This window comes from Geotrypetes seraphini, chromosome 1, assembly GCF_902459505.1.
Source record: "Geotrypetes seraphini chromosome 1, aGeoSer1.1, whole genome shotgun sequence".
Classification (NCBI taxonomy): domain Eukaryota; kingdom Metazoa; phylum Chordata; class Amphibia; order Gymnophiona; family Dermophiidae; genus Geotrypetes; species Geotrypetes seraphini.
Genome location: NC_047084.1, coordinates 214898854 through 214912311, shown reverse-complemented (window position 1 = coordinate 214912311; position 13458 = coordinate 214898854). Strand labels below are relative to the sequence as shown.

At 45.3% G+C, this 13458-nt stretch overlaps 1 protein-coding gene across 8 annotated transcripts in view; it reads right to left on the bottom strand.

Moving 5' to 3' along the window:
• The window catches only part of FRYL (FRY like transcription coactivator), a 768252-nt gene that overhangs the window by 310003 nt on the left and 444791 nt on the right, over positions 1-13458 (bottom strand). For all 8 annotated transcript variants that reach the window (XM_033945802.1, XM_033945793.1, XM_033945809.1 and 5 more), the window contains one exon: positions 718-977. In XM_033945802.1, coding sequence (XP_033801693.1) covers positions 718-977 — 260 coding nt within the window. The remainder of the gene's footprint in view (positions 1-717; positions 978-13458) is intronic.

Below are 13458 nucleotides of genomic sequence, written 5' to 3'. Positions count from 1 at the left end.
GCCTAGTAGAGCAGCACAGAGGTGGCTTAAGTAGTGTGGGTGTTGGGCTAGTGAACCATAGAGAGGACTCAAAAACCACTTTAGCCACTGCATTTATGGTAGAACATGTGCACCTCTCAACCCCCCAAACCCTACTGTACTGCCATACAGGTGCCACCTGCAGCCATGAGGACTATTGGGGTGGTAGACATGTGGGTCTAGTAGGGGCTCACCATGACCTATAAGGTAATTATGGTGAGATGTTTATGTGGCACCTTTTTTGTGAAGTTCGCAGCAGTGCTCTGTAAGGTGCCCCACTACTCTGTTGCCATGTCTAGGTGTCCAGTCCATTACTTTGCTGGCCCCTCCCACGTCCATTAGGTCCTTTTCTAGGCATTTTTAACTTGGACAATTTTTTGGATGAGAATGGAGTTTAAAGATAGACGACTTAGCAGTCTGGGCGATCAAACAGCTGGACGTACAGTTAGACGACTCTCGAAAAACAAAATATTTTGGACGTATTTTTCGAGAATGGACTTTAGATACTGCTGACTTTGGGTGACTAGCGACTTAGGCCCAAAACAGACTTAGACATTTCTTTAGATTATGCCCCTCTTTGTATATAAAAACCCTAACATTGAATATCTTTGAACTATTGCTTTTTATTTTGATTATTGCTTATGAAAGATTGCTTTTTATTTTGATGAGCTCATTAGTTTGCTAGTTTTCTGCACTTACCTTTGCAGTCATGAACATCAGATTGTTCAGAACCATAGCAGTAGCTTGAGGTGATCCCCAGCCTTCACCTTTCAACCAGCGTCTACTATTCACCATCAGCTCCCTATCTTTCAAGGAATCTTCTTCCTCTTCTTCATTCCTTCTTACTGTTGGCAAAGGTTTCAAATCTACTAACTCAATGTTATTCATCCATGGTAGCAAATAGTGCAGCATCACTTGTCTCCCAGCAGGGTGTGCTGTTTGAATTCTCTGGCTCACCTCTGATTTAAAAGAAAAACAAGACTATGAACAATACTAGCAATTTAACTTAAAGAATATTATAAAATTCATCATCAAATATTTTCATATACGTGGAAAAATATTCTAGTCAAGAAATCTCTCTGCTGACCTTAAGCAGAGTTTATAGTGCTGTTGACAAATTGAGATGGCCAGAGGGGAGGAGTGGCCTAGTGGTTAGAGCTGCTGCCTTAGCACCCTGAGGCTGAGAGTTTGATCCCAGCCTGCTCCCTGTGACTCTGGGCAAGCCACTTAATCCTCCATTGTTCAAGTACCACAGTTAGATTGTGAACCTGTTCGGACAGATAGAGGAAATACTTAAGAGTACCTGATTACTATTCAATGTATATAAACCACTTTGGGTGAATCTCTTCATGAAAAGGTAGTTAATAAATCCTAAGATAAAAACCAAACTGGCCAATCAAATTCATCCAGTAGAGATTCTTCTGCTTTGAGCAGAAAAGCATATAAATTCATATATACAACCAACAACTTCCTACTCACCTTTTACATGACCTCTCAACCCTTTCCCTGCAGCACTATCCATACCTATCCCAAATATGCCCACACTCTACTAAAAATGCTTTCTTCCATTCTACTGTTAAATTATTTCAGGCATTATCTTCCATTTTAATTCTTACAATGGTTTTCCATGTCTTATCAAGTTTTGTAATAACCCTCAGACACCAAAATTAGTAAGCATCCTCTTGCTTAGGAAGTCACAGAAGCATGTGTAGTCTACATGATTTTTAATGTAGCCAGTCATAGGCTACCTATTTATCAAGTGATAGCATAAAATTAAGACAAATAAGTAATTGAAGGAAATCAATTTACATTTTCAGCACCATTACTTTTAAGTGTCAGCTTGCCCCTTAGAAGCCTAGACAGGAGGGCATGGCCTGGGGGAGAGGGAGAGAGAATAAACCTTCTGAGAATGGAAAGAGTCAGAGAGGCCCTGGTGGTTGTTTCAAGTTGAGGTAAGATTCCCATGTCTTGCCAGCATTGGCTGAAAGTAGCTCTGTTCCTATGCAATTGTAGCTGAGGGAAATCACCAAACCTGGTCGGTTATAACTGGGGGGATTGCTGAGGGTGGTTTGAGTACTATAGCCTGCAAAGTAGGACAGGCCTTTATGAACATGGAGCAAAGACTGCTAGAATCCATTTTGTGTCTGTCAGCCAGGTCTATTAGATCAGGCTTATGTGTTAGTTTACACTGAAAGATTTATGTTAAGCTGATTTGCCTGCCTGTGAGAAGAGTCAGGCTTCTGTTATGTAGTGAACCTAACTGCATGAATAAAAGCAAAATAAAGACTTTTCTTCTGGTTTAAGTGTCTGCTGCCTCTACACATGAGGGGTTTGTGCCCACATCAGCACCCAAGAGCTACCATTCCTTGTAATTAGCAAGAGGTCCTTATATTTTTAAGATACATTATTTCTATTCATTAATATTTGATCTCTGTACCCTCATGTAACTCGCCTTAAGCTATTACTGAAAAGGTGTTTTAAATCCAAATTTCATATCCACTATGCCTGCTATTCGTATCCCAAAAACAAAACTGAAAAATGGAAGCCAATTTATGTTAACACACTTATCATTCTTTATGATAAATCTTTTTATTGAGAAAATGTAATAAACAGTTCAACAAACCATACAATGTCTTGGTTTTCTTAAATCCCACTAAACAGATTCATTAAACCATAACCCCTCTGGTCTCCACCCCCAATTCTCTCCCTGTGAACTACAATTATTTAGGAAGATCCATGGATAAACTTGGACAACAAATACAATTTGAGACTCATAATATTCTAAACTCATAATATTTGTTGTTCTGACTGAAGTGATGCTGGTCCCTTTTGACTCTTATATCATCATGTTTATTATATCCTAATTTTACTCTTTTTTATTTATTTGTTTTATATCTTTATTTTTAAATTATTCCTCAGAATTCCATTGCTCAACGTTTTTTTCACTCACATTCCTTTGTTATTCATTCTTTTTCACATTTATTATGTCCATATATGTTCTTTTTAAAATTTTTTCCATATTTAGTTTTAATCCAAACAAATCTAATTTAATTTATTTAGTTTATCTATTTAATTATTACTGAGATGTATACTTTACTTTAAAAAGTACTATGGCCTTAGAGATATCAGTGTACTCTTGTTAGAATGTTTAATATCTTGCTTAATATCTTGTTCAATATCTCTATCTTTATTTTATTTTATTCCTACTGCTCAATAACTGTCTTCTAGGTACTTTAGTTAGATTGTGAGCCTTCGGGACAGTAAGGGAATTTCAAGTACCTATTCTTTATTTATCTTATTTTATTGTATTCTTTAATATATATTTCTCTGTAAACCGCTTCGAACCTAACGGATTTAGCGGTATATAAGAAATAAATTACCTTACCTTACCTTAAACACATTAAACTTCCAACCCCTTTATCCCTATCCTCCAAAAGCCCAGTTCTATAATCTGTGTGAGGCAAACTAGAGAGAAAGAAAGAAAAAACCATCATACCCTAGGGGAAAAGGACAAAAAGCTACATGCATCTGCCAATTTTTAAAGCGAATTGAAGACCAAACCAAACCCTGGGAGTTATGAGAATGAATACAAGATATAGTAGTTTGTGGAGAAACCAACATCAATTTTAAGCCGCTCACTTCTTATCAAAGGCATAAAAAACTCCACTTACAAAAATGCTAATTTCAAATAGGGACCAAGCCCACCACTGTTCACAGGGATTAAATACAATTTTTTTTTTTTACTCAGCTTAAAGTGTTGGTGACTCCTTCATAATGGCGTTATCTCCTTTCAACTGTCAAACCTCAGCTCTCGAAGGTTTCAGCGTGTAGTGTTTATTCGACAAGGGCACTGCAGTAATTGAAAGCTGAGGTTTGACAGGTGAAAGGAGACAACACTGTTATGAAGAAGTTGCCAACATCATGAGTCAATCAGGGCCTTAGACTCCTCCCCCTGCTCTCTTCAGACAAAGGTACTGGGGGGGGTTGTGGAAGCATCAGGTGGCAGGAAGGAGTGGGCTTCCTCCTGCCACATTTTGGACCTTGCTTAATGGTTGTTTATAAGTGGAGTTTTTTGCCATATGAAGATGAACTGAGGATTTTTCTCCACTTTTTTTTCCTTTTTCTTGTTGTTTGTGTGTTAAGTGAATGAGCGGGTCTCTGTATGAGTGCAGTGGGTAGACCTGGTAGTGTCTAGGTAGGTTCCTTCTATGGTTTCCAATAGGGCATAATTCATTAATTTTAGGAGTCTTAGGCCACTCCCAGTGCATCCCAGAAGGCACTGGGAAAGAGGCCTAAGAATCCGGTTGGCCCAGGTGCCTAAAGCCCCTACTTAGGGAGGGTCCTTAGGCACCTAGCCCAATCAGGACCTTATGCCCCTCCCCCCGGTGCATCCCAGGATCGGTCCAATGGGAGTATTAGGCCACTCCCAGTGCATCCCAGAAGGCACTGGGAAAGAGGCCTAAGACTCCGGTTGGCCCAGGTGCCTAAAGCCCCTACTTAGGGAGGGTCCTTAGGCACCTCCCCACCGGTGCATCCCAGGATGCACCGGGAAGGGGAAGGCCTGCCATTCGGAAGAGGCGGGCCTGCCGTCCAGAGTTAGTGAGCATCCCTCTGGCACGCATTTCAACAAAAGGTACGGAGAAGGGTCCGGGTGGGTGAAGGTGTTAGTGGGTGGGATGCCCACAGGAGGTATGGCAATACTCGAGAGGGTTCAGAGGAGAGCGACACGTCTGATAAAAGGTTTGGAAAACCTTTCATACGCTGAGAGATTGGGAAAACTGGGACTCTTTTCCCTGGAGAAGAGGAGACTTAGAGGGGATATGATAGAGACTTACAAGATCATGAATAGCATAGAGAAAGTAGAGAGGGACAGATTCTTCAAAATTTTGAAAAATAAAAGAACAAGAGGGCATTCAGAAAAGTTGAAAGGGGACAGATTCAAAACGAATGCTAGGAAGTTCTTCTTTACCCAATGTGTGGTGGACATCTGGGATGCGCTTCCAGAGAGCGTAATAGAGCAGAGTACAGTACTGGGGTTCAAGAAAGAATTGGACAATTTCCTGCTGGAAAAGGGGATAGAGGGGTATAGATAGAGGATTACTGCCCAGGTCCTGGACCTGTTGGTCCGCCACGTGAGCAGACTGCTGGGCACGATGGACCTCAGGTCTGACCCAACAGAGGCATTGCTTATGTTCTTAAATATCTGACCAGGTGGACTTTATAGTATCTGATTCACCCCTCCTGCCAGGGATGTTCTGGGGGAGGCTGCTGAAAGGAGGGATTGGGCCTTCCAATAAAAGGTACAGAGAAGAAGCGGGCCTGCCAGCCAGAGGGAGTGAGCATCCCTCTGGCTGGCGTTCCAACAAAAGGTACGGGTGGGTTTCAGGGGGTGGGGGTGTTAGTGGGTGGGGTGCCAGCAGGAGGGATTGGGCAACCCTCCTGCTAGGGATGTTCAGGGGGGCTGCTGGCAGGAGGGTTTGGGCATCACTCCTGCCGGGGATGTTAGTGGGGGTGGGGGCGCTGGCAGTAGGGAGTGGCCATCTCTCCTGCCAGCTGATTTCATGTCAGGTACGGGGTTCCTTGCCATGGCCGCTCTCAGCCAATTGTGGCGGGGGAATTTCTCCCACCAATATCAGCTGAGCGGCAGGGACTCCCTAAAGCTGCAAATTTGTAACCGGTGCCCAGAACCTAGGCGCCAGTTACAGAATCGCAGTCTCGGGGAATCCCTGCTGCTCAGCTGATGGAGTAGTGGGGAATCCCCCTGCCATGATCGGCTGTTGCGGTCTAGAGGCAAAGATAAGTGGCTGAAATGTAGCCCTTTCCTACATTTCAGCCGCATATCTTGGAGCGATTGTCCAGCTGGCGCCCTGGACTGATTGACAGGCGGCCACCGACTAAGGCGTCGGATGCAAAATTCGGGCCTGAGTGAATAGATGAGGGCCTTACTGCTGCACTTTTTAGAAAGCCAGCGGTTGCATGATCTAAGTAGCAATTATGAGTTAAGATTCCCCTGTCTTTGAGAAAGTATTGCGAAATGCTTCAGCAAAGGGATATAACTGCTTACAAGCTAAGTTTTTAAAAATTTCATAAGTCATATTTATAAAAAAGCATTTATGGAAAAAAGTATTTATAAAAAATTGATATGTCACTCAGGTGGATATCTGAAAATCCCTGATAAGCTTGTGCATTGAGGCTTCTAATGTGCTTTATAACACCAATTGAGGAAGAAGATTGTTTATGAATTGATTGAGAAGAAATAAGATGGCTCAAAAGCATACTACCAAATAACTTTTTAGACTGCAACATCATTGGAAGTCAGGATATATTATAGTAATGATTGGGAACACAGATACTATATCTACTTGTTTTTATAAAATAGGCCAATCAGAGATGAGATTCTCAAAGTATTGTCAATGAGAATACTTTTTCACCAAAAACTCTTCATTATTTTGTTTCATTTATTGTGTAGTACTAACTTCAATCTCCTAGCGAATTCGTTATTTCAATATTTCAGTAATTCAATAATGCTTACTCGTGCTATTTTTTCACACCAGATTATTAAAGTCAAACCTTTTCACTTATCTTAAATCACATCAGGGGATTTATTGTGTACGCCTTTCAGCGCTATATAAGTAATACTTAGTAGTAGTATTCATTGCCGACACAAATTCATGTTTCGTACAATAGCTGTTCCAAGATCAATTCCACCTTCAATGTATACATCTTCATATACATTGAAGGGGGACTTGGCCTTGAAACAGCTATTGGGCAAAACATGAATTTGAGTCGGTAATGAATAAATCCCTCGATGTGATCTAAAATAAGTGAGAAGGTTTGACATTAATAATCTGATGTGAAAAAATAGCACAAGTGAGAGTTACTGAATCACTGAAATATTGATTTGTAGTTCTTTATTCATTTTTTTAAACTTACATCAAGTGTACAATTAATAAAACATTTAAGATTAAATACATCACTTGAATTTTCTTAATATATTCAGATACATAAGTTTATTCCCTTCCCACCCACCCACCCACCCATTCCATTCATATTTAATCAAAAATATACAAATATAAATACTCTTATTTATATGTTAAAACGTTCCGTATAATTTAGACAACCCATCCTCCCCCTCTCCCCCTATTTGCAAATATACTTCCAATAGAAAATGTCATCTATTCATTACAGTAGACTGTCAATGGCCCCCAGATCTTTATAAATTTATTATAATTCCTTTTTGTATAGCAATTATGCTTTCCATTTTATAAATTAATTCCACCAAAAGGTATAATTTAATCTACTATAATTTTTCCAATTACTTGTTATATGTTGAATGGCGACTCCTGTCATTATCAATAAGAGTTTATTATTACTTGATGAAATCTGGCTCCTTGTTCTCAAAGAGAATTGTATCATATGTTAATGCTACATGATTTTCTAACAAACAATTAATTTGGGACCAAATTTTTTTTTTTTTTAAAGTTCTTTATTCATTTTAAATTTCTTACATCAAGTGATAAATATATAATACATATAATTTTCAATATACACTTGAATATCCAACAATATATATTTTAATACAAACATATATAAAGACCCCTTTTGCAATAAATTATAAATCATCTGTTATTATAATATTGTACCCACCCTAACCCCTATTATATGTTCTATCCTTGTGCTATGATATCTGATCTTTAGAAAAAAGAGCCAATGGTCCCCAGATTTTATTAAATTTTTTAATATAACCATGTTGTAACGCTATTGCTTTTTCCATCTTATATATATGGCAAATAGAATTCCACCAAAAAGTGAAATTTAATTTTGTATGATCTTTCCAGTTTTGAGTAATTTGTTGTATGGCGACCTCTGTTAATATCAATAAAAGTTTATTATTGTTTGCTGATATTGGGCTCTGTGTTCTCATTGCTGTTCCAAATAAAAATGTGTCATATGTAAGTCCAACATGATTTTCTAATAATATATTAATTTGGGGCCAAATTGTTTTCCAAAAGGCATTTATACAGGGACAAAAATAGATTAAATGATCTAATGTCCCAATTTCTACCTTACAATGCCAGCATCTATTAGATTTAGAACTATCTATTTTTTGTAACCGAGTAGGGGTCCATAAAACTCGGTTCACGGAAGTTTCGCCCCCCACATTTCGCCCCCAGCAATTCGCCCCTCCCCATTCATACCCCCCCCAATCAAGGAAGTAAAAAGAACAAAACTACACGACGGCCTCCTAGCCACTCAAGCCGCAAGACTGGACAACCAGATCTCCAACCTTCTGATGACCACCCCAGACTATAGGACGTTCAGAAAAGAAATAAAAACCACACTTTTCAAGAAATTCCTGAAACAGCAATAACAACACGACCTCTAAATGCTCTTAAGATCTACAACTTACCTCTCTAGCTAATCATTGTAATACTGTCTTTTTTAAATTAACCTTTTGTAATCCGCCTTGAACCGCAAGGTAATGGCGGAATAGAAATCCCTAATGTAATGTAATGTAATGTAATTTCGCCCCCGCACATTTCGCCCCCCGGATGTTTCGCCCCCACACATTTCGCCCCCGCACATTTCGCCCCCCGGATGTTTCGCCCCCACACATTTCGCCCCCGCACATTTCGCCCCTGAGTGTCAGACTATTCCTCTCGCAGGCGATTTCTTTGCCGACACGACGGCAGGCTACAAATTCAAAGTGCACAGCTGGCTGTTCTCACTGCCTCTAATGTCGGCCCTGCAGCTCCGGACTTCCCCACACCTGCTCTCTCCCCCCCCCCCCCGATCACTATTATTTTAAATGTTATGGCAGCCACGGCGCTGTATCCATCGGAGGAGACTTCTAACCTCGGCCATGAAGTTGCTGTTGCAGGAAGAGTTCCGGGGCAGGCCGAGGTTAGAAGTCTCCTCCGATGGATACAGCGCCGTGGCTGCCATAACATTTAAAATAATAGTGATCAGGGGGGGGGGGAGAGAGCAGGTGTGGGGAAGTCCGGAGCTGCAGGGCCGCCAGCTGTGCACTTTGAATTTGTAGCGGTTTTTTTTTTTTAAGGAGTCAGGGAGTATGCTGATGCGCCCCCGAACGCCGGCGCCGCCCCCCCAGCGCGAAGAGAGTCGCTCGGCGCCGCGAGCCGCCAGCCCAAACGCGGCCCGCGCAGAGGCGCGGCCCCCCCCAACGACCAGCCGACCCCGAACGCCACCGCGAGCAGACAACCCCAACGCGGCCCGCGGCCCGGCAGTAGGGGAGCGCCGGTCCGCTGCGGTCGGCGCCGCCAGCCGCTACAGGAGGAGCGCCGGCACGCGCGTTCTGCGCCGCGAGCTGCTGGCCCTAACGCGGCTCGCGGCCTGGGAGGAAGGGAGCGCTGGTCTAATGCGTTTTTTGCCGCGGGCCGCTGGCTCCTACGCGGCTCGCGGCCTGGGAGGAAGGAAGCGCCGGTCTGGTGCGGTCGGCCATTGGTGCCGGAGGGGGAGAAGGAGCCCCCAAGCGGCCCGGCCGGGAGGAGGGGAGCGCCGGTACGGTGCGTTTTTGCGCCGCGGGCCGCTGGCTCCAACGCGGCCCGCGGTATGAGAGGAGGGAAGACTACCGGCTAAGGGCAGGAATCCGATCCGACGCTCCCGGGCAGGCGGACCAGCCCGCACGTGTGGGGCGACCCGCCCCGCTCATATAGTTGCCAGGAAGAGAGTTGTTCGGTGCCGCGAGCCGCTGGCTCACACGCGGCCCGCGGCCTGGGCAGAGGCGGACCAGCCCGCACGTGTGGGGCGACCCGCCCCGCTCATATAGTTGCCAGGAAGAGAGTTGTTCGGTGCCGCGAGCCGCTGGCTCACACGCGGCCCGCGGCCTGGGCAGAGGTGCCGCCCCCCCCAACGATTAGCCGACCCCGAACGGCAAAGCAACCTGCGGCCAGGGAGGAGGGAGTCGGCGGCCCTGAAAGCCGGCGCGGCCGACGCCCCGACTCCTTGCAAGCCGCACCCCCCCTCCTGCACCAGCTCCACGCGGGGAGAGCCGGCAACAAGTTTAAAAAACGCCGAGGGCAGAAAGCCGATCGGCAAGAAGGCGCAGCGCTCTAAGGCGGGCGGACCCGCACGCAAGTTCCGGGCGGGCCGCCCCCACCGTCCTCTCCCTCATCGAGAGCGCCGTCGTGTCGGCAAAGAAATCGCCTGCGAGAGGAATAGTCTGACACTCAGGGGCGAAATGTGCGGGGGCGAAATGTGTGGGGGCGAAACATCCGGGGGGCGAAATGTGCGGGGGCGAAATGTGTGGGGGCGAAATGTGTCTGGGGGCGAAATGTGGGGGGCAAAATGTGAGGGGCGAATTGCTGGGGGCGAAATGTGGGGGGCGAACCTTCCGGATCCCATAAAACTCTATGTAATAAAAACAACCATGTTTGACTCATAGATGCTGACATTGTAGTATGTATTCTCCAGGACCAAAATTTTTGCCATTGAGTTGCAGAAATTGTCTGTCCTATCTCAATACTCCAAATGTCCCTAAGTCCTGTTCTTTTTTTTTTTATTTAAAAATCCATATAATAATTTATACCATTTTGCGGCTTGGTGTCCCAAAAAATCTGCCTGAAAGCAAAGGATTTGCAAACTATATTGAGTATTAAGATTCTTCCATTCAGGGAACCCTTCCTGGATGGCTTGCTTCAATTGCATCCATTTAAAATATTGTGTTATGTTCAATCCAAATTTCTGTTGCAATTGTGAAAAACTAAGCATGGATCCATTTACTATAACATCATTTAAAGACCGTATACCTGCAATTATCCATTGCTTCCATATTATTTTGAATCCACCAATTTTGATTAGAGAGTTGCGCGGGGACAGAAATCCCACCCGTCCCCACCCGTCCCCGCCAAAATCCCACCCATCCCCACCCGTCCCCGTGAGGAATCCCTCCGTCCCCACCCGTCCCCGCGAGGAATCCCTCCGTCCCCACCCGTCCCCCGCGAGGAATCCCCTCCGTCCCCACCCGTCCCCGCGAGGAATCCCCTCCGTCCCCACCCGTCCCCGCGAGGAATCCCCTCCGTCACCATCCTTCCCTATAAACTTCAGAAATAGTTATTTTATTTAATTATGCTACTGAATTAAAGGCTCTGGTAGAGACCCATTTACAAATAAGCAAAGAGACTATTAATTTGGAAATATTAATTGGGAAGAATACATACTTTGTAAATGGGTTTCTACCAGAACCTCTAATGTAAATATAAAATATAAATACTCAGCTGATGAGAACCCACAAACTGTCAGCTGAGGACTTCCTTTGCAGTTGGCCTGGGGTCCCTTTTGCCAAGCTTGGCAGGCAGCAGTAGCGTCCCTGAGTCACAGATGCTGGCACCTCAGTGGCTCATGGATGCTGCCAGCGACTGCTGCGCTTGGTGGAGGGGAGTTCTGACCATCTCTAGAGGAGGTCCTCTGCTGGCGGTGCTTGGGGATCCCCACCAGTCACAGCAAGGGCCAACAAGTACTTCAACACTGTAGAAATAAAACCAGAAATGCATTTCCTTTTCTTTTGAACACAAAACAAAGATATCTGCCATATACATTTCCCAAGGCAGATGACTCTATGCAATGTCACCTCGGTAACAAAATACAAAAATAGACAAATACACCCCCTCCCTTTTTACTAAACCACAATAGTAGGTTTTAGCACAGGGAGTTACGCTGAATGCCTCGCGCTGCTCTCAATGCTCATAGGCTCCCTGCGCTAAAAAACAATATTGCGGTTTAGTAAAAGGGAGCCATAGTGCAAAATATAGACAGCAGATATAAATTCTCAAAACAGACACATTTTGATCACTAAATTGAAAATAAAATCATTTTTCCTATCTTTGCTGTTTGGTGATTTCATGAGTCTCTGGTTGCACTTTCTTCTTCTGACTGTGCATCCAATCTTTCTTCCTTTCTTTCAGCCTCCTGTATGTTTCCTCTCCTCCAGACCTCATTCTCTCCCCCAACTTTTTCTTTCTGTCTCCCTGTTCCCCCTTCTTTCTGTCTCTCTGTCTGCCCCCTTTCTTTCTTTCTCCGTGCCCTCCCCCAAGCCACTCGGTTTGCTGCCACCGCCATCGGGGAATAGTCCCCAAGCCACCGCTGTCCCAAGCTTTCCCTGCAGAAGCGTCGCGCTGACCAGCATTCCGCTCCCTGACGTCAATTCTGACGTAGGAGAGGAAGTTCCGGGCCAACAAGGCATTTCTCCTCATTCCATCCAGCCTGAGCCCCATCTCTCCTTGATCCAGCATTTCCCTTCTGTGTCTGTCAGAATTACCATTCCACCTATTTTCCAGCATCACCCTTCTTTGTGTCCATCTCACCTATATCCCTATCTCACCACTTTTTCAGAATCTTCATTTGTCTCTGTCCTTGTCTTTACCCCATATTCACCATTTGCCCTTTCAATGTCTTTATCTCCCCCCCCCCACACACACACTTTTTCAGCATTACTTCTATGTCTCTATTTCACCTCCTCTTCATGTCCCCTCTGTATCTCTATCCTTATTCAGTAGGTCCTGCTTACTCTTTCTCTTCTTTGTGCCACTATCTCCATTTTCAGCTTTCCCCCCTTTTCCTTTGTTAATGCACCCTGTAGCCAGAATCTTTCCACCCTCCCTCCACTCCGGCCCAACCCAGTATGAAATATTTCCTTTTGTTTCTCTCCCCTCTCTCTTCTCCTCCCTCACCCACGAGTCCTGCATCTGGCCCTCTCCCTTCTACCTGCACCTGGCAACACCCCCCTGCTCCGCGGCTCTCTTAAGCAACTCGTCAGCAGCGGTGATCAAGACAAGCTGCCGACATCGAGGCCTTCCCTCTACGAGTCCCACCTTTGTGGAAAAAGGAAGTTGAAACAAGCGGGACTCGCAGAGGGTAGGCCCCGACGCCAGAAGCTTGTGTCGATCGTTGCCGAAGAGAGCCGCAGGTAGAAGGGAGAGGGAGATAGGAAGGCTGTAGAAGCTCCGGAGCATGACACCGAACCCGGCCAGGATGATTTCTTTTTCAGGCTGCTGCTGCCGCTGCCATCCCCCACCCGAAATGACAAAAAAACAGCCTAATGCCCGCGTCGGGAAATAGCCATGCTGAGCAGTGAGCTCAGCACGTACACAGATGAAAGCCTTGCTTGCTGATTGGTCCGGCGGCACGGTGGGGCGGGGCCGCCGGACCAATCAGCAAGCAAGGCTTTCATCTGTGTACGTGCTGAGCTCACTGCTCAACATGGCTATTTCCCGACGCGACGCCAGACTTGTAATGTAAGCTGCATGCTTGCATCGCCAGAATTTAGGTAGGTTGTTTTCATCCCCGTGGGAGTCCCGTGGGCAAGGGGGCGTCCCCGTGGGAGTCCCGTGGGTCAGGGGGGCATCCCCGTGGGAGTCCCGTGGGCCAGGGGGCGTCCCCGTGGGAGTCCCGTGGGCCAGGGGGGGAACCCGCGGGATCCCC